This window comes from Poecilia mexicana, unplaced genomic scaffold (genome assembly GCF_051168715.1).
Source record: "Poecilia mexicana isolate PSO_F unplaced genomic scaffold, ASM5116871v1 scaffold_13, whole genome shotgun sequence".
NCBI lineage: Eukaryota > Metazoa > Chordata > Actinopteri > Cyprinodontiformes > Poeciliidae > Poecilia > Poecilia mexicana.
The window spans coordinates 15,022,120-15,044,572 of record NW_028263382.1 but is presented as its reverse complement, the minus strand read 5'-3'; the positions used below and the strand labels follow the sequence as shown (position 1 = coordinate 15,044,572).

General features: G+C 37.0%; 1 protein-coding gene and 1 pseudogene across 2 annotated transcripts; both read right to left on the bottom strand.

Moving 5' to 3' along the window:
• Window positions 1-1,210: 1,210 nt before the first annotated feature.
• LOC106914211 (uncharacterized) lies at window positions 1,211-22,330 on the bottom strand. Of its 2 annotated transcripts, none has more exons than XM_088011727.1 (4): window positions 22,254-22,330; window positions 22,060-22,152; window positions 3,940-4,077; window positions 1,211-2,087 (listed from the first exon to the last, which is right to left on the bottom strand). In XM_088011727.1, the coding sequence occupies exons 3-4, from the start codon at window positions 4,001-4,003 to the stop codon at window positions 1,300-1,302; spliced, it is 852 nt and encodes a 283-aa protein (XP_087867853.1). In that variant the 5' UTR covers window positions 4,004-4,077; window positions 22,060-22,152; window positions 22,254-22,330; the 3' UTR covers window positions 1,211-1,299. The 2 variants fall into 2 exon arrangements, with proteins under 2 accessions (XP_087867853.1, XP_087867852.1); XM_088011726.1 differs by lacking the exons at window positions 1,211-2,087; window positions 3,940-4,077 and adding exons at window positions 11,686-14,380; window positions 16,226-16,366.
• LOC148155789 (general transcription factor II-I repeat domain-containing protein 2 pseudogene) lies at window positions 18,369-19,855 on the bottom strand (annotated as a pseudogene).
• Window positions 22,331-22,453: the final 123 nt, after the last annotated feature.

Sequence of the window (22,453 nt, the reverse complement as noted above, 5' to 3'; positions counted from 1 at the left end):
GAGAAATCACATTTCCAGCAATACAAGAGAAAATGTCTAGTGTATTCTATAAAATCCAATCAAACCATTAGTGGAAGAGAAACATACCTAAACACAATAAGCTTTACAGCAATACCATTTTAAATCAGTTTCCATTGTCATAAGTGTTTCATAGATTTCAACACTCACAGCTGAATAACTGTTTTTCCTTAGAGTCTTCCTGTCATGAAATGTGTTTTGGAAGTGGTGAGGCAGACGTTGAGACTCAGGTAGAAGTGAAGAAAAGGTGATTTTAATGGTAATAATCCACCAGAAAAAATGCAAAGTGCAAAATCCTGGCAGCAGAGAGAGAAAGTGGAAGGCTAAGGCTTGACAACTGGTAGCAACAGGAAACACCAATAGACAAAAACTACAGCCAGACTACACGATAACTTTACACTCAATGAGACATACGACCAGGACCCGACAAGGAAAGAACACAGGTGATTTTAAATACACGGAGGGTAATCAGGAACGATATATGCCTGGGAACAATAAAAGGGAAGTAAGGACAGCAAACTCGCTAGGAACAGAACCTAAAATAAACAGAGAAACTCAAATCCTCACACTTCCATTTATACTAGGATTTGTCCTCATTTCCTGTCCCTAAAATATCACAACTAGAATGTCCATCTATAATGGATTCTCATGTGTGTGTTTAAAATTGGCTTCTGGATACATCCATGTCCACAAAGATCACAACGAAATGTTTATCGTGTGTGGGTTCCCATGTGTCGAATTAAACATTGTTTTCTGCTACATCTGTTTCCACAAAGATCACAACTGAAAGGTTTCTCTCCTGTGTGGATTCTCATGTGTACATTTAAACTTGATTTCTCACTACATCTGTATCCACAAAGACCACAACTGAAAGGTTTCTCTCCTGTGTGGATTCTCATGTGTACATTTAAATGTGATTTCTGACAACATTTGTATCCACAAAGACCACAACTGAAAGGTTTCTCCCCTGTGTGGATTCTCATGTGTACATTTAAACTTGATTTCTCACTACATCTGTATCCACAAAGACCACAACTGAAAGGTTTCTCTCCTGTGTGGATTCTCATGTGTACATTTAAACGTGATTTATGACTACATTTGAATCCACAAAGACCACAACTGAAAGGTTTCTCTCCCGTGTGGATTCTCATGTGTAGATTTAAATGTGATTTCCGACTACATTTGAATCCACAAAGACCACAACTGAAAGGTTTCTCTCCAGTGTGGATTCTCATGTGTTTGTTTAAACTTGATTTTTCGCTACATTTGTATCCACAAAGATCACAACTGAAAGGTTTCTCTCCTGTGGGTTCTCATGTGTTCATTTAAACTTGATTTTCTGCTACATCTGTATCCAAAAAGATCACAACTGAAAGGCTTCTCTTCTGAATGGATTCTCATGTGTTCATTTAAACTTGATTTTCTGCTACATCTGTATCCACAAAGATCACAACTGAAAGGTTTCTCTCCTGTGTGGATTCTCATGTGTGTGTCTAAGTTTCTTCTGTTTTTAAATGTGTGTCCACACAATTTACAGAGATGTTCATGTCCTGCTAGGGTTCTCGCTTGTCTTTTCGATGTTTTTTTACATATTTCACCATTGTCATCACAGCTAAACTTTATTTCAACCTGAACTTTCCTCATTGAATCTAGGGTTTTCTTTGAAGTAAAGGGTTTCATTTTACCCCCAGAGATTGGAGAACCTTTAGTTGAATGGCTCAACTTGCTGTCATTTCCCCTGTATTTACATTTTGGCTTGTAATCTGGCAATTGCTCAAGTTGACAGAAAACATTATTTACATCAACTTCATCCTCCTCTTCCTCCTCCTCAATGAGTTCAGTCTCTGATGAGTAAGAATAATCTCCATGATCTTGCTTTCTGATAGGTTCTGCTGCTTCACAGTGATCTTCTGGTAACTCTCTGTGGTGCTGATGAAGGTGTGAGGACCAGATAAGCTCTTCATCATCCTCATTCATGGTTGGTGGGAGAGACGTTGGACCTTGTAGGTCAAAACCTGGACCATGTTCTTCAGGAGCATCTTCTTTAAGCAGCAACATCTGCTGAGCATCTGCAGGAACCAATGAAGCAAATTATGTACATTATAAACCACTGCAGCTTTATATTCACATCAACATTACTAGTGTTACAAACTAACCTACATAAATGTTTGACTTTATACTTCGATGTTCGTTCTTAGGCAACACCCTCAGAGCGAACAACATCACACAGCAATATTTTCATCTTTAGACATTTTTTACTAAAACTAAATGGGTTGGCGATTGGCTGCCCTGGGGCCATCTACCATCAGACTTAGTCTCTTTTCTGGGGGAAACCCTTAATAAGATCAATTAACTTTTGATTACTCATTAATCCATAACTTGCATCTGTAGCAGAAAGCCAAAGAAATGATAGCTGAGTTATTTAAATGGGGTGTTTTGTTGCTAGTTTGCAAGTTTTCCTTACAACCCTGTAGCCAAAACATGTCACTTTACATCTTGAATTGATGGATGATCTCATTGTGTTCATGAATTTAAAAATAAACTTCTCTTTTGAAAAATGTGTCTACTTCTGTTTTATGCACTTTACAGATAAATAAATTGAATCCCAGAACAAAGAAAACAAATCACTTTGGTTTGATGACAAGAAGATAATGAACTCATTAAGTTGATATTCCCCTTAAAACATGTTTGCCCTTTTTAAATAGTTTTCATAGAGGTGTGCCGATTATAATCGGCCAATTTCCATGAAAAAATGTATGATCGGTGATCGCCGATCACTGTCTCTTGTCGCCGATCTCACTTCGCAGCCTACATGTACAGCTGATCTCCTCTTTCTTTCACACTGCGGAAGAACCAATCAGAACCAGCATTAACCAGCAAGCTGTTCTCTCAGGAAGTTTTGATTCAGTAACTTGGGATTGTTTATTTTGATGCAACATGCATTTGACATTGAATGAATATTTCTTTTTTTTTTTTTTTACATTATTTGAGATAGGCAGTGTTAAGAGATTTATTTGACTCATCTATAATTTATGGTACTGAGAGTCTTACTGTTAAATATTGTTTTACTGATTGCAGGGTTTTCAGTTGTCTTTTTGACTGAGTATCTGTTGCAGTGTGCCTGCAAATATTTTCCATGTTTATGTCTAAATTAGGTGAATTTATTGCCAGATTATTTTCCCATTGTGTCAGATCATATAGCAGTATTTATACTTAAAGCGAAAAATTAACAGCCAGTCCAGGTGATCGGCAGAGATCAGTGATCGGCAAAGATCGGCCTCATAGATGATCGGTATTGGAATCGGCAGCAAAAAACCTGATCAGAGCATCCCTAGTTTTTAGTATTTCTTTTTTGTACCCTCAATGCTCTGAATCAGATGTGTGATCCAACAGAGAATCAAGACAAAGCCACTCTGCCCTAAAGCTGTTTACAGTAATTTGCTTCATTTAGGAACTAGAGCGAGTTTCTTAGGAGCATCACTCTGTCATTACGTTGTTGTGATTAAATGCAGACTTCCCAGACCAAAGTGCCTCTATACTCAGTTTCAGAGCTGATCAGGAAGAGAGTCTCACTATAACCATCCTTTGATCAGTTTGTTCAAACTGGGTGAAGATCAGAAAGATAACCGACTTAACCCTAAATGAGGAGAGCCAACCAGATAATGAAAGCCAAAGACCTGAACATCATCTTCAATAGCTTTAGGAATCAGAGCTCCATTGAACCAAGAGCAGCAGAAAAGTTGAATATTTCAATGATGAATCAGGTTTGATACGTTTATTTGCGTTGGGATTCAGTCACTCTTCCATCAGATAGAAAGCTAATCTGCTAACACAGACACAAACCGTTTCTCAACTTTCTGTTAAGAAGATAAACCTCATAAAGCTGCTCCTAAACCATTACTGATAAGAAAACATACAGACCTAATCTATGCTGCAGGACTTTGGGGTTGAAATCAGCCTCCAGCGTTTTGCCTCGATGCTCCATTTCTTCTAATGGAGACCGCTCCTCTTCACAACCAGAGTGATGGGTGAACTGGTGAGGTCAACTTGTGGGCCCAGCTAAAAGCAACAGGAACCACAGAATGAACAAAGTTAAAAAGCTACAAATCATTGTAAAATACAATGTGATTCTATAACTCATCTATTAGGATGTTTAGTTGGTCCCAGATATCCTCACAGGACAATAGCTGGGCTTCTTACTGTGCAGTATTGTACTTTCTACTTTTGTTCAACAAACAGAATAGAGACATCGGCTAAAGTTTGGTAACCAGAGACAAAATGTTGAAAGCTTACAGAATAAGAAAATCTAATGATTAAAACTGAAAAAGCACTAAATAAATGACATAAAATTACAGAAACATAGCAGTGGCCTCTGACCTGTACAAGCAACATCCAAATAGCTGATTTAGACAAAAGCAGTTATTTAAAGCGTGTGGAAGAACTTTATGCATCATTTAATCAAAGTTTTAATTCCACAGCAATATTTCAGCTCACCAGGACGCTGGAGTTCAAGACGATCCCACAACTGATCCTCAGCAGGAAATGGCCGCTCTGCGCCGCACTCAGCTCTTCTTCACCATCCGTTTCTGAAACACACCATCCTGTTAAAATACTGCCTGCTCAACACTTTACTGCGAAGGTACAAACATATTTCAACAAACTATGAGAATATTTACCGTTTTCTTACCAGAAATATCACCAAACCATGAAAAGCGGGACGCGTTGTCCCCGCATGACCTAAGATGGAGAAACAGGAAATCCTACTATTCAGTTCTTCTTCTTCTTCTTTTGTTTTTTATTGGCGGCTGGCATCCAACTTAAGGTGCATTTACCGCCACCTACCAGACTGGAGTGTGGTCATCAGAGATCTCAGAGGGAATTACATCCACCTCAATGATGTGTAGGATGTGCAAATTCACATCCTAACACACTCATTAATACCTGAATTAATGCATGAACATGCACTGGCATACACACAAATACTTGTTCATATCCTAAATACGACTCATTAACCCAGTGTTATTTAAGAACCTAAATAAGAGATTTCTAACATAACTTGATTTATTATCTAATAGACTAATCATAGACAGTCCTATATTCTTTCTGCTTAGTAACGACTTTAAAATCTGACGTTCCTCTGAGTATTTATCACATTCTAACAAGACATGCTCCACTGTTTCCACCTGATTGCAATAATTACAAGCCCCATTTTCATGCTTTCCTATTTTAAAGAGCGAACTATTAAGTCCAGAATGTCCAATTCTAAGTCGAGACATAACTACTTCCTCTTTCCGCCTTCCACTCAGATAATTACTATCTCCCACACTCTTTTGAATTGTATATAGTTGTCTCCCATTATCATGGTTATCCCATATCTCCTGCCAAATCTTAATAATTTCTTTTTGAATAATAGATTTACCCTCATTTTTACTCAAAGGGATATTCAGATGAACAATATCTGATTTCAAGGCCTGCTTAGCTAAAATATCTACTTCCTCATTTCCTTCTATACCTACATGAGCAGGAATCCAGACAAATTGAACCAAGCATTTATTGTTATGAAGATAAACTAATAATTGATATATTCTTAATATCAAATCTAATCTGCTAGATTTACCAGATTTAATACTTAATAATGCTGCTTGACTGTCTGATGCTATGATAAATGTACTTACTTCCCTAGTATCATTATCAAGCAACCATTCTAAGGCCAATATGATGGCTGATAATTCAACTGTAAAAACAGCTAAATGGTCAGCTGTTCTCCTCTTAATCAAGACTTTATGGTGTGGGATATTCACTGCTGCTCCAGTTCTACCACTATTTGGATCTTTAGATCCATCTGTATATATAATTATGTTGTCTTTATATCTTTGAAAATATCTATTAACTACAACCCATTCTGGAGTCTTTCCCTTTTTAAGAATTTCATTTAATTGAAGATCAACTTCTGGAGTTAAAAATAACCATGGAGGAATTTCAGATTGAGGAACTGTAGCACTATACTGGAGCATAGTTAAACCAAGCTGTTTTGCTTTTATTTCCCCAATCCATCCAAAACTATTACAATTTAATTTATGATGTTCCCAACATTCCTTCAGCACCATCTTAGTTGGATGATCACCCTTATGTCCTTGTAGGTTCACCCAGTACATGTACATTAATTTCAACCTTCTTAATCTTAAAGGAAGCTCACCAGTTTCTACTTGTAAAGCAGCTAAAGATGATGTTCTGAAAGCTCCACAACAAATCCTCAATGCTTGTGTTTGCTCACTATCAAGTTTTCTCAAATGACTGTCAGCAGCTGCCATATATGCTATACACCCATAATCCATAATAGATCTCATGAGCGCCTGATAAACTCCCAACAGTGCACTTCTTGAAGCTCCCCATTCCTGTCCTGAGAGACATCTTAACAAATTATTCACTTTTTTACATTTATTTTGAACTGATTCTATTTGATGTTTCCAAGTTAAGCTTTCATCAAAGATGACACCTAAAAACTTCACTGTTTTCACTTGTTCAAGTTTATGTTTATAAAGATTCAACGTAACTTCCTTATGTCTTCTATAAAAGCAAATTACTTGAGTCTTTGCGATTGACATCCTAAAACCCCATTTATTAGCCCAACCTTCCACTTTCAAAATGGCAGCCTGCATCTTTTTCTGTAAATAAACCAGATTATGTCCCCGAATCCATAGAGCACCATCATCTGCAAATAAAGATTTACCTATACTACTATCTATCTCATCAAAAATGTCATTAATCATAATATTAAAGAGAATTGGGCTACACACACTACCTTGGGGGGTACCATTCTCAACAGCATATCTAGAAGAGAAATTCGCCCCTACCCGAACTTCTATTTCTCTACCAAACAAAAAATCCAAAATCCAATTATAAATCTTACCTCCTATACCAATTTTCCCTAATTTAATCAATAATCCTTCTTTCCATAACATATCATATGCCTTCTCAATGTCAAAGAGCACAGCTATCACTAACTCTCTATTCGCTTGAGCTTTTCTTACTTCTGACTCTAGACACAGAACTGCATCCATCGTATTTCTCCCTTTACGAAAACCACTCTGGAATGGACAAAATTTATTTTTACTCTCAATAAAATAATAAAGCCTATCTGTAACAATCCTCTCCATTATTTTCCCTAATTGAGATGTAAGAGCTATAGGTCTATAATTTGACTGACTGTTTCCATTCTGCAGGAATACTCCCAGTCATCCAAATCAGATTAAACAATTTTAATATAACAGTAAGAGATGAATATTTAAAATGTTTGAGCATTACATAACACACTCCATCCTTCCCCGGTGTTGATTGCTTAGCATTATTAATAGCTTTTTCTAACTCGTACATAGAAAAAGGCATATCTAAATCCTGGTTTGAGACTTCTCTCCTAGTAGTAACTCCTGGATTTCCATCCAATAAATCTAATTTATTACTTTTCATTTCTTCAGATAAATTTTCTGAACTATTCACCTTAATTAACGTTACTGCTAATAAGTCAGCTTTTTCTTTATTACTAACCGCTATTTTCCCATTTAATTCTAAAACAGGTAAGGAAAACCTCTTTTTAACACCATTCATTTTCTTAATAACTCTCCATACCTCTGACAGTTTGGTCTCTCTTCCAATGGAATTACAGTATTGCCTCCAACAAGCCTTCTTAGCTTCTCTAATAGTCTTCCTAACTATAGCTTGTGCTTTCTTATATTGAATTAATGCCTCAAAGGTATGACATCTTCTTACCAATTTAAAAGCTTTATTTCTTCCCCTTATAGCAATACTACATTGCTCATTCCACCATGGAGTAGACTTTTTATTTCCTCTTCCCTTTGATTTAGGAATTGAACTTTCAGCTGCATTAATAATAACAGACTTAATCTTTGAATAACACATCTCCACATCACAAAACAAATTCTCATCCAGTTTATTAAATTGACTATCAACTAAATTTTTAAATAACTCCCAATTAGCGTTACTTAACTTCCATCTTGGAATCTGTCCTTCCTCTTCTTTTATCACTTCAGAACCAACTGAAACTAGAATAGGAAAATGATCACTGCCCATTGGAGATTCACTCATCACCTCCCAAGAAGTAATTCCAGCTAATGTATTTGAAACCAATGTTAGATCTAAAACACTCTTTAAATTCCTACAACAATCATATCTAGTAGTGCTGCCATCATTAAGGCAAACCAGAGAATGTAACTCAAGAAATTCTTCAACAGTCAATCCATTTGCATCTGTATTAAGACTCCCCCATAAAATATTATGAGAATTGAAATCACCACACCATACAGTCTTACCTACATTTTGATCATTTACTTCATTGAGATTCTGAATGGACAACTTCTTGTTAGCATTATAAAAATTTATCACCGACATTTGGTCATTTTCTATCCAAATCTTAACTATTGATTCATAATTTTTCCCTATTGATTCCACTTTATATCTTATACTGTCTAGTACAAAAGTTGCTACTCCCCCTCCTTGTCTTTCTTTTCTATCATTCCTAATTGATGTATACCCAGAGATTTTGAAATCCAGATGAGGCTTAAGCCAGGTTTCTTGAATGCAAATCAGGTGAGGTTTAACTGTCAAATCTGAAATATATTTCTTAAACTCTAGACCATTTCTAATAAGACTTCTTGCATTCCACTGGAAAATAATTAACATAACGAAGAGGGGCCACCACTGCATGATTGAGGTTGAGAAGATTGCGTCTCATTTAATTTTTCCTTTATTGATTCCCAATTAACATTTTTACAATCAAGATACTTTTGAGCTGCCTTCACTATTATTTGAATTTTTTCCGTTTTCCTTTGTGTTTGAGCAGTGCAGTTAACAACTTCTACCATGAACAATACAAAATCCTCCTTTGTCATGAGTAAAGTGTCACCTTTAATCTTAGAGCATTCTGAACAGTTAGATCCTTCTTTTCCTCCTCCAGACACTTTCTTTGGGTATAATATTGGTTGAACAGGAACTTTTTTCATTGCTTCCGCATAAGTAATGCCAGTAGTGACTTTGATTTTCTGAACTTCCTCTGCTCTTTTACTAACTATGCATCCCCTAAATCCTGAACTGTGCCCACCTCCACAATTACAACATTTCAGCGGAGCCCCTTCCTCACATTTCCCATACTCATGATCCCCAGCGCATCTCCCACATTTCTGTTTCCCCTTACACACTGCCGCGACATGTCCAAATTTCTGGCATTTAAAGCACCGCAGCGGCGGAGGAATAAATGGTCGGACATCATAGCTCATATATCCCACAAACACTTTATCTGGCAGACTGTTCTCTTCAAATTTTAACATGATAGAAAAACTATCACTCCTCTCTCCATTTTTATTTCTTTTCAATCGTTTGGCTTCCACCACTTTCCCTCCTGAAACATTAGACTTGATCTCATCAACTGGCACATCAGGTGGAATCCCCGAAATGACTCCGCATACATACTTCTTGTCGTCCAAAAGTCTTCCTCTCACATTCTCACCAAGGATTCTTTTTATATTCATCGCCCTTTCTTTTTGTTTAATATCATTACAGATAATCAATAACGATCCATCTCTTAATATTTTAACAAATTTCACCTTTCCAACCAGTGAATTGATTTCTTTTGTCAGCTTTATTGGATTCCACTTACCAAAGGACACACCCTCTTTGACAAACTTCAGAACTATTTTAAATTCTGACATCTTAACAGTTTCTCCTTCAGCCTCAGAAACAGATGATTCTATTTGTAGTCTTGATTTTTTCCGTTTATGCTTAGCTTTTTGAATATGCCAAGGTCCTTCATTTTCCACATCATCAGCACCCTCTTCCATTTCCACAAAATCACTACCTGACACATCTACTATTCAGTTTCTTCTTGCTCGCGCGGTTTTTGCGGGTTGGCAAAAAGAAGAAAAAAAAAAAAGCTTCTGGTGTGCATCGCCGCCACCTACTGGTGAGGAGTGTAAGTAAAATTGGCAATTTTATTCAATTGTCAGAGACAAAACTATATAATTTTAGTTAGGACTGTCAGTGTTAGATATTGAAACAAATACTGATAGCATTCATTCATGTTTAGTAAAAAGTCTAATCAGTCAAATTTAGCTTTCACTTTTTCATATTATCAAACAATAACTTTATTTTCCCTCAGACCACTGGACTTCATATATTACTAGGCTTCCTCTGACACATAAGTATTACAAATGTCTATATGTTGTATATATTAAGTTTTTGAGAAAAATATTTTTTTCATAAATAATTTGACGTAAAAGTATTCATACCCCTTGCATACTTATTTTCATTCAAAAAGCAGTTAATTCAAATGACAAAAGGAATTCCTTAAGAATAAAAATCCAATCTACAGTTTCTGTTTTTTACAGCATTTCAATAATACATTTCAAATGTTGTAAAAGCAACATTTTATATTCCTATCAGAAAAATATGTGGTAACAATAGAAGACCAATTTAAATCTAGTATTAATCAGAAGTGTGAATAATTTTGAGCCGTAATTATTTTAGAAATGTTTCTTTAGCCATAGGATGGTGTAATAAAAACACAATTTCTCCTTTCTTTGGATTGTTTATTTCAATGAATTTTCAAACACCAGAATTCCTTTCGATGCACTGTTGGACTACATTACCAACAAAGACTAAATTTGGAGCAGAAACAAGGTTTTAAGAAACCTTTCAGCTCTTCTAAATGTATGACTCAATGACAGGACCAGCCACAATGGATAAGGTGAAATTTTGAGATATTTGTGACAAAGTTATGATCTTTTCAGGAAGGATCAGAGCAGACTCTACCCGCTGAGGAGGCTGAGGTATTTTGGGAAGCAGGAGACTCTCCTGAAAACCTTTGACTGTTGTGGCATCAGCTTATCTGCAGTTGAGAGGAAGCGGCTGGCTAAGCTAATCAGGAAGCCCAGCTCCTTGAGACGATGCCCCGTCGACCCAGAGCAGGACTCTGACTAAAAGAACATGACTGAAAGACAATGTCTCCCACCTCCTGCATGAAGCTGTTGCTGAACTGGAACGCCTGTTCAGCGACAGACGGCTGCATCCCAATGGAGTGTCGTATATGAAGGATATGTCTAAGTCCCAGAATACTTGAAATGAACGTTTTCATAGGAAAATCACTCTTTTTGACTTAATTATATATTTACAGAAAGATTAGGAATTTTTTACATTAAATATTACAAAAGTTGACATTAAAAAGAATCCAAATAGATTTTTGCAATACATCTAAAAAGCTGAAAACAGGAGGATTTTCTAGTTACGTAAGAGTCAGCTTGAAAAGGATCAAACCAAATCTCTCAATATCTCATAGACAGCTACACATATTTTATCTTAAAGATAAAATGCAGCTTAAGTAGCCTCCGGGGATTTAATATGCAGAGAAATTTTTCCATCAAGATAAATTTAATTGGCAAATAGTGACCTGTATTTGTTTAGTACTGGTCTTGTTTGGTCTAATCCAAGTTTAGATCCTTAATCTGCAGACTAGATTACTATATTCTGAAGCACAACAAAACTTTGAAAGTAAATTCGCATGAAGTCATTTTACATTATTGAACATATACATCAGTTAACAAGATCAGAGAACATTTGTGGCACAGCTGTATCTATAGCAATGACAAAAATGCAGTAAAGTGCTTATAGAAATCTGATTTATTAGTATTAACTCAGTGAGAAATCACATTTCCAGCAATACAAGAGAAAATGTCTAGTGTATTCTATAAAATCAAATCAAACCATTAGTGGAAGAGAAACATAACATACCTAAACACAAAAGTTATCTTTAAAAGCACAGAAATTCTCCACAATAAGCTTTGCAGCAATACCATTTTAAATCAGTTTCCATTGTCATAAGTGTTTCATAGATTTCAACACTCACAGCTGAATAACTGTTTTTCCTTAGTCTTCCTGTCATGAAATGTGTTTTGGAAGTGGTGAGGCAGACGTTGAGACTCAGGTAGAAGTGAAGAAAAGGTGATTTTAATGGTAATAATCCACCAGAAAAAATGCAAAGTGCAAAATCCTGGCACTTTGCATTTACCCTAACCCCTTAGCCTTAGTGGAAGGCTAAGACTTGACAACTAGTAACAACAGGAAACACCAATAGACAAAAACTACAGCCAGACTACACGATAACTTTACACTCAATGAGACATATGACCAGGACCCGACAAGGAAAGAACACAGGTGACTTTAAATACACGGAGGGTAATCAGGAACGATATACGTCTGGGAACAATAAAAGGGAAGTCAGGACAGCAGACTCGCTAGGAACAGAACCTAAAATAAACACACAGAGAAACTCAAATCCTCACACTTCCATTTATACTAGGATTTGTCCTCATTTCCTGTCCCTAAAATATCACAACTAGAATGTCCATCTTTAGTGGATTCTCACGTGTGTGTTTAAAATTGGCTTCTGGATACATCCATGTCCACAAAGATCACAACTGAAATGTTTATCGTGTGTGGATTCTCATGTGTTTGTTTAAACTTGATTTTTCACTACATCTATATCCACAAAGATCACAACTGAATGATTTCTCTCCTGTGTGGATTCTCATGTGTACATTTAAATGTGATTTTCTATTACATCTGTATCCACAAAGATCACAACTGAAAGGTTTCTCTCCTGTGTGGATTCTCATGTGTACATTTAAACTTGGTTTTACCCTACATTTGAATCCACAAAGACCACAACTGAAAGGTTTCTCTCCTGTGTGGATTCTCATGTGTACATTTAAACTTGATTTCTGACTACATTTGTATCCACAAAGACCACAACTGAAAGGTTTCTCTCCTGTGTGGATTCTCATGTGTTCATTTAAATGTGATTTTCTACTACATCTGTATCCACAAAGATCACAACTGAAAGGTTTGTCTCCTGTGTGGATTCTCATGTGTACATTTAAACTTGATTTTTCGCTACATCTGTGTCCACAAAGATCACAACTGAAAGGTTTCTGCCCTGTGTGGATTCTCATGTGTACATTTAAACTTGATTTATCGCTACATCTGTGTCCACAAAGATCACAACTGAAAGGTTTCTCTCCTGTGTGGATTCTCGTGTGTACATTTAAACTTGATTTCTGACTACATTTGAATCCACAAAGACCACAACTGAAAGGTTTCTCTCCTGTGTGGATTCTCATGTGTACATTTAAACGTGATTTTTGGTTACATCTGTATCTGCAAAGTTCACAACTGAAAGGTTTCTCTCCTGTGTGGATTCTCATGTGTACATTTAAACTTGATTTCTGACTACATTGGTATCCACAAAGACCACAACTGAAAGGTTTCTCTCCTGTGTGGATTCTCATGTGTACATTTAAATGTGATTTTCTACTACAACTGTATCCACAAGGATCACAACTGAAAGGTTTCTCTCCTGTGTGGATTCTCATGTGTACAGTTAGACTTGATTTTTTGCTACATCTGTATCCACAAAGATCACAACTGAAAGATTTCTCTCCTGTGTGGATTCTCATGTGTACATTTAAATGTGATTTTCTACTACATCTGTAATCACAAAGATCACAACTGAAAGGTTTCTCTCCTGTGTGGATCCTCATGTGTACATTCAAATTTGATTTTTCGCTACATCTGTGTCCACAAAGATCACAACTGAAAGGTTTCTCTCCTGTGTGGATCCTCATGTGTACATTTAAATGAGATTTTCTGCTACATCTGTATCCACAAAGATCACAACTGAAAGGTTTCTCTCCTGTGTGGATTCTCATGTGTCTGTCTAAGTTTTTTCTGTTGCTAAATGTGTGTCCACACAATTTACAGAGATGTTCATGTCCTGCTAGGGTTCTCGCTTGTCTTTTCGATGTTGGATTTTTTTTACATATTTCACCATTGTCATCACAGCTAAACTTCATTTCAACCTGAACTTTCCTCATTGAATCTAGGGTTTTCTTTGAAGTAAAGGGTTTCATTTTACCCCCAGAGATTGGAGAACCTTTAGTTGAATGGCTCAATTTGCTGTCATTTCCCCTGTATTTACATTTTGGCTTGTAATCTGGCAATTGCTCAAGTTGACAGAAAACATTATTTACATCAGCTTCATCCTCCTCTTCCTCCTCCTCAATGAGTTCAGTCTCTGATGAGTAAGAATAATCTCCATGATCTTGCTTTCTGATAGGTTCTGCTGCTTCACAGCGATCTTCTGGTAACTCTCTGTGGTGCTGATGAAGGTGTGAGGACCAGATAAGCTCTTCATCATCCTCATTCATGGTTGGTGGGAGAGACTCTGGACCTTGTAGGTCAAGACCTGGACCATGTTCTTCAGGAGCATCTTCTTTAAGCAGCAACATCTGCTGAGCATCTGCAGGAACCAATGAAGCAAATTATGTACATTATAAACCACTGCAGCTTTATATTCACATCAACATTACTAGTGTTACAAACTAACCTACATAAATGTTTGACTTTATACTTCGATGTTCGCTCTTAGGCAACACCCTCAGAGCGAACAACATCACACAGCAATATTTTCATCTTTAGACATTTTTTACTAAAACTAAATGGGTTGGCGATTGGCTGCCCTGGGGCCATCTACCATCAGACTTAGTCTCTTTTCTGGGGGAAACCCTTAATAAGATCAATTAACTTTTGATTACTCATTAATCCATAACTTGCATCTGTAGCAGAAAGCCAAAGAAATGATAGCTGAGTTATTTAAATGGGGTGTTTTGTTGCTAGTTTGCACGTTTTCCTTACAACTCTGTAGCCAAAACATGTCACTTTACATCTTGAATTGATGGATGATCTCATTGTGTTCATAAATTTAAAAATAAACTTGTCTCTTTTGAAAAATGTGTCTACTTCCGTTTTATGCACTTTACAGATAAATAAATTGAATCCCAAATCACTTTGGTGTGATGACATGAAGATAATGAACTCATTAAGTTGATATTCCCCTTAAAACATGTTTGTCCTTTTTAAATAGTGTTCACGTAGAGGTGTGCCGATTATAATCGGCCAATTTCCATGAAAAAATGTATGATCGGTGATCGCTGATCACTGTCTCTTGTCGCCGATCTCACTTCGCAGCCTACATGTACAGCTGATCTCCTCTTTCTTTCACACTGCAGAAGAACCAATCAGAACCAGCATTAACCAGCAAGCTGTTCTCTCAGGAAGTTTTGATTCAGTAACTTGGGATTGTTTATTTTGATGCAACCTGCATTTGACATTGAATGAATATTTCTTCTTTTTTTTTTTTTTTACATTATTTGAGATAGGCAGTATTAAGAGATTTATTCGACTCATCTATAATTTATGGTACTGAGAGTCTTACTATTAAATATTGTTTTACTGATTACAGGGTTTTCGGTTGTCTTTTTGACCGAGTATCTGCTGCAGTGTGCCTGCAAATATTTTCCATGTTTATGTCTAGATTAGGTGAATTTATTACCAGATCATTTTCCCATTGTGTCAGATCATATAGCAGTATTTATACTTAAAGCGAAAAATGAACAGCCAGTCCAGGTGATCGGCAGAGATCAGTGATCGGCAAAGATCGGCCTCATAGATGATCGGTATTGGAATCGGCAGCAAAAAACCTGATCAGAGCATCCCTAGTTTTTAGTATTTCTTTTTTGTACCCTCAATGCTCTGAATCAGATGTGTGATCCAACAGAGAATCAAGACAAAGCCACTCTGCCCTAAAGCTGTTTACAGTAATTTGCTTCATTTAGGAACTAGAGCGAGTTTCTTAGGAGCATCACTCTGTCATTACGTTGTTGTGATTGAATGCAGACTTCCCAGACCAAAGTGCCTCTATACCCAGTTTCAGAGCTGATGGGGTAGAGAGTCTCATTCCAACGATTATTTAAACACGTTATTTAAACTGGGTGAAGATCAGAAATTAACCGACTTCAACCCTAAATGAGGAGAGCCAACCAGAAAATGAAAGCCAAAGACCTGAACATAATCTTCAATAGCTTTAGGAATCAGAGCTCCATTGAACCAAGAGCAGCAGAAAAGTTGAATATTTCAATGATGAATCAGGTTTGATACGTTTATTTGCATTGGGATTCAGTCACTCTTCCATCAGATAGAAAGCGAATCTGCTAACACAGACACAAACAGTTTCTCAACTTTCTGTTAAGAAGATAAACCTCAGAAAGCTGCTCCTAAACCATTACTGATAAGAAAACATACAGACCTAATCTATGCAGCAGGACTTTGGGGTTGAAATCAGCCTCCAGCGTTTTGCCTCGATGCTCCATTTCTTCTAATGGAGACCGCTCCTCTTCACAACCAGAGTGATGGGTGAACTGGTGGTGAGGTCAACTTGTAGATCCAGCTGAGAGACAGGAACCACAAAATGAACAAAGTTAAAAAGTTACAAATCATTGTAAATAGGTACCGGCAGCGACGCTCTTTGCACTCAGGAATGGGAGAGAACGCGCGCTGATCATAGAAAATGCCCTAACTTCCCACCATCAAAAGTCCTTTTTAGAATATTTTTTTTTCCCAAAAGCAACACTACTGTGTTAAAGTTCATTGATTTTCCTTTCCAATGATACCAGTTTTATGTATGTTGAAGCAAATTAAACACTTTAAATTTCCCAGTAATTTTCATAATTTTTTCGAAAAGCCGCATTATTTATGCTAATTCGAACGCCCCTCCTGACACATAGTTCAAGAAAATCAGTTGGCGCGTCCTGAACATATGACCAAATGAGTCAACAGTGATATCATATTAAACCTTAAACTATAGGCTTTCTCTACATACCCGGTTTGTCAAGGATTATTTTTTTAGTTTTTTTGTAAATCATAAAAGTATCAAAACTTCGTCAAATAGCGAACGAATTATAAAAAATAAACCAGACAAACTGGGTATCAAAATAAAGATTAATTTGTTAGCTTTAATATAATACAGGAATCACACTTGTAGAATCAATGTGCGTGACGCGCCGAGCATATCATCAACGAAAGGCACGTCGCCCCTCTAGCATAAAAGAATGGCTGCTGACTGTTCGGATCACTGCTCTATTCCGGACGTACTAATTCCATACTTGGGTAAGTTAGACACACCTTCTTACATCAGATATCTTTAAAGTAATGTAAAGATAATAGCGTTATTTTGATATGTGATTGTAGCTATTTAATCCGGTGTCGGAAGGTGGTTTCTGCCGATCTGGTCGGGCTTTTTCTAACTTCGCCGTCCTGTTAGCAAGCTGCTTGTTTTTAGCTGGGTTTCTATATAGCTTACGCTTAAAATACAAAACGGAGTGGTAGAAGATGGAGCGTATATGTGTGAATTTAGATACCTGGTCAATAAAATAAATAATATTGATTGTATATTCTCAGAGAAATGGGTTCGGTCTTGGAGCGGATTTTTTATATTTTTTTTTCATTAGTGTGCCGCTTACGCTACAACCAGCGGTTAAGAAACAAAAATATCAATGCTCATTATACATGCTAGTTATTAAAGATACGTTGTTACTTCATTTCTCATATCGGACTCTTTTTATAGACTCTATTTAATTTTACTTGTCTGGTGACATCGCAGCACAAACGTGCGAGGTTTCACAGACGAGAGTCTGTGAAATCGATCGATTTCCCAATGTCTGTGTACAGAAAAACATCCGACATGACAGTTCATGGATGAAAAAAATAAACAAATGAACATGGTGTTTTTTCATGTTTAATAGTTTTATTTTGTGTTTTTTTTTTAACAATAAGATGTGTTCATTTTTATAATCAAAATCAATGTGAGCAATAAAGAAAATCAGGGTATCTAATTTCAGTAGAAGCTCAAATACATGTAAAGCTTAAAAAAATTTGATATTGAGAATATTGATTGCTGCTTTCTTGTTTTTCAGTGAATGATGACTACTACTCGTTAAAATACATCCTGCTGTTCACTGGAAAAGGGCGTCGACCAAGACCACCGTCCTTGGCCTGCACATTCCAAACAATTATGCAGTTTGTTCTCCTCAAAAATTAATCTGAGGCATCTTGGGAAGCTGTGTCTAACCCAGGGGTGGGCAAACTTTTTGACTTGAGGGCCAGAATAGGTTCTAAAATTTGACAGAGGGGCCAGACCAGGACCATTTGGACACGCAATGTAATTTATCAAACCTGGGTGTTAAAATTTACAAAAACAGACACAAATAAAGATGCAAATTTAATGAAATCAACATTTAGTGGAAAAAAGATCAATGGAATCACTTGCCCAGCAAGAAAAGGGTCTATGAATTGAGAGCGATGTGCAGTATGTTAATTAAGCTACTGTACTGCTGCTGTACATAAATGCGCGAATTGATATTTTTTCATAACACGGTAGAGAAACACACATTTCAGTGGGAACAATGTTGTTGTTCTCCTTTTTTTGCCAGCGCATCAAAGTCTGGGGTTATTTTTGTTGTGGCAATTCTCAAAATAGATCTGAGGTGTTGGTCAGTTAACTGGGATCTGTGACGGGCTTTGTTGATGTTCATGACACTGAAAGTCTGCTCACAGACATAGGTTGAACCAAACAATGCCAGCATCTTCTGGGCAATCCTCCGGAGGTTTGGAAACGTGGCTTCATTAATTGAAGCATAAAAGTCATTCAGTTTAAGAGACTTGAAATTTTCTTTTGAGATGGAGTCAGACTGAAGATCGATTAGCTCCAATTGGAGCTCATGAGCTGCTGTTTCAGGGTCTTGTAACAGGGGACAGGACACCAGTTGAAGTGAGTTGTCAATTTTTTCAAAATCAGTGAACCGACGGCAGAATTCTCTGTGCAAGTCTTCCAGTGATTTGCAATATTTCTTCACGTTTTGGGTGGGCTTCTGCATGGCAAGTGTGGGAAAATGAGTGAAAGATTTGTTTGACATTTGCCTGGAGAATAAAGCCAGCTTGGATTTGAAGGCTCTCACATTTGTGTACATGTCGTGCACAAACTGATCTTTTCCCTGCAGCTTAACATTCAGCTCATTCATGTGTGACAATATGTCCACAGTAAATGCAAAGTCACAAAGCCAGTCCTCATCTCTCAGCTCAGGGAATTGGTCGGATTTCCCCATGAGCTCCAAAAATGAAAGAATCTCCTCTTTGAGCTCCCAAACTCGTTTACACACTTTTCCCAAACTTAACCACCGGACACGAGAGTGGTAAAGTAAGTCCTGGTGATCCGCATCGGTTTCCTCTAGAAACGTTATGAACTGACGGTGATTAAGCCCCCTTGCTCGTATGAAGTTAACAAGTTTTACAATTGGATCGACGACATGATTAAGCTGTAATACAGACTTACACAGAGATTCTTGATGGATGATGCAGTGAAGAAAAATAACATCCTGGTGAGGGTTTTCTTCTTTCACTTTATCTTGAATTCTTTTCAGCAGCCCGACGTTTTTTCCAGTTAAATTTGGTGATCCATCCGTGGTGACACCGACAAGTTTACTCCAAGTCAACTTCATTCTCTCGATAACAGCAGACACCTGTTCATATAAGTCCTCTCCACGCGTTTTCCCCTTCAGCGATTCCATGCTCAAAAGTTCTTCCGTAATCTCAAAACTGTCATTTATGCCTCGGATAAAAATTAGGAGCTGAGCAGTGTCTTTTATGTCGTTGCTTTCATCCAGTGCTAGTGAATATGAATTAAAGGACTCCGACTTTTTGTTTAACTCGCTGACTAAATCTTCATCAATCAGCTCCACACGGCGAGTCACTGTCCTGCGTGATAGGCTGATTTTTTCAAACTTTCCTTTGCTTTCCGGACACAATAGATCTGCTGTCTCTAACATGCATTCTTTCAAAAACTCACCTTCGGAGAAAGGCTTGCTAGCCTTTGCTAACTTGAATGCCAGCAAAAAACTTGCCTTGGTACTTGACTCTTGAATCGCAGTTTGTCGGTAGAAAAAGTTCTGCTGAGTCTTTAAATTAGCTACCAACCTCTGAGCAGTAGCCGCCCGTTCTTGTGTTGATTGCTTGCTAGCGTAGTTAGCATGCTTTGTGGCAAAGTGACGGCTGATATTGTACTCCTTGAAAACTGCAACCGTTTCTTGGCATATAAGACATACCGCCGTTGATCGGACTTCAGCAAAAAAATATTTTACTGTCCACTCTTTTTTAAACACTCGGCACTCAGTGTCCACTTTTCTTTTCTTTGGTCTGCTCATTTTTATCGAGGGGGTGGGGGGGATGGCAGTTGGAAAGTTACTCCAACAAAGATAAATGTGTCTAGACTAGTGTGCCATCTATCGGGGAAACTGGGGTATTGCAGGGGAAAGGGAAATGAATGCGGTTTTTACACAATCATGAATTTTTATGATAATTTGGAAAAGTTCGGCGGGCCGGATTAAAAAGCATAACGGGCCGTATGTGGCCCGGGGGCCGTAGTTTGCCCATGTCTGGTCTAACCTCTTCAACAGTGTTTTTCCAGGAAACAAAAACAAGTTTTGTGCTTTGCGTAAAAAATGTTTGGCAGATGCATGGAAGACAATAACTAAAGAACATGATTATGATGAAGCATTTTTGTCAAAGATTGTTCTGAACTTTACATCTGTCAGTGAGAGGCTTGATACCATTGGAGTTGCCAGTGGTTCAACTCATATATGTAAAAATGAGTGCTTTGTCTGGTGAAGTGACTGGATGTGTCCAAAAAGAATAAACTCTAGACAATTTTTATGAAAAATGGCACCTTCTTTGGCACTTTTTCAGATGGTCGCTAATAGTGAATTTTCCATTAAAAAAAAGGAAAAATCTATATTTTCTGTGCCAGCTTTATTAAGAAAACTACTGAAGATAGCCCTAAGTAAATGTCTTTATCTGATGCAGCAGCCTAATTGACATCTAGGAAGGAAGTTTCTATGAAACGCATAAAACAACAAACATTTTGGAGCAAGTCAAAAATTGTCTAAAATACGAATTTTTCAAAAAAACGCCTCAAAATCCATCTTTCCTACCTGCAATATTAAGGAAACTATTGAAGGTAGCCAAAAGTGGATGTCTTTATAATGTTCAGCAACCTAATTTACTTGTACTAAAGAAGTTTCATTGAAATCCAATGAAAGATACAAATTTGAGGAGTGGTCAAAAAATACTCAATTTTGTCTATTTTTGAAATTTTGTTCCGTCGGTCAAATTAGCTTAGGAAGCATTTTTGCAGCCAAATAATTTTTTGTTTGACTGTCCCAGACCCCTACAAAAAATTGGGCTTGTTAAAATCACATAGCAGCCTGGGAAAAATGGCTTTTGGGCCTTAGTTTCAATATATATTTTTTAATATCATATCCCAAACATGCCATCTCTGCTGTCAGGGTAAATATTGAAATTTCTGTTATTTTAAAAATTCAATTTTTTAAAGAACCTTCATTTTTAAAGTAAGCTAATTATACTGCACATTTTCATGTTTTACAATATAATTTATATCTATTTAAAGAATGTAATTACAAATAAGTGTTAAATTGATTTATTTTTTGAGTAATCGACTTTCAAAAACCACATCTTTTTCTACTCCAAGGTGCGTTTGTGGGAAGGTACACCTAACCCCCAAAATCTCAAAAACCGTTAGAGATAATGGGCTGAAATTTTTTCTGCTCTTTTCTGGTAATACACTTAGTAGAAAAATGCATTTAGAGTACCAAAAATCTAAAGAAAAAAAATTGGCTGCCAGTACCTATTGTAAAATACAATGTGATTCTATAACTCATCTTTTAGGATGTTTAGTTGGTCCCAGATATCCTCTCAGGACAATAGCTGGGCTTCTTAATGTGCAGTATTGTACTTTCTACTTTTATTCAACAAACAGAATAGTAAACTTAGTAAACTTTAGTAACCAAAGATGAAATGTTGAAAGCTTACAGAATAAGAAAAACTAATAATTAAAACTGAAAAAGCACTAAATAAATGACATAAAATAACAGAAACATAGCAGTGGCCTCTGACCTGTACAACCAACATCCAAATAGCTGATTTAGACAAAAGCAGTCATTTAAAGCATGTGGAGGAACTTAATGAATTATTTCATCAAAGTTTTAATTCCACAGCAATATTTCAGCTCACCAGGACGCTGGAGTTCACAGACGATCCCACAACTGATCCTCAGCAGGAAATGGCCGCTCTGCGCCGCACTCAGCTCTTCTTCACCATCCGTTTCTGAAACACACCATCCTGTTAAAATACTGCCTGCTCAACACTTTACTGCGAAGGTACAAACATATTTCAACAAACTATGAGAATATTTACCGTTTTCTTACCAGAAATATCACCAAACCATGAAAAGCGGGACGCGTTGTCCCCGCATGACCTAAGATGGAGAAACAGGAAATCCTCTGAAGTTTCTTCTTGCTCGCGCGGTTTTTGCGGGTTGGCGAAAAGAAGAAAAAAAAAGCTTCTGGTGTGCATCGCCGCCACCTACTGGTGAGGAGTGTAAGTAAAATTGGCAATTTTATTCAAT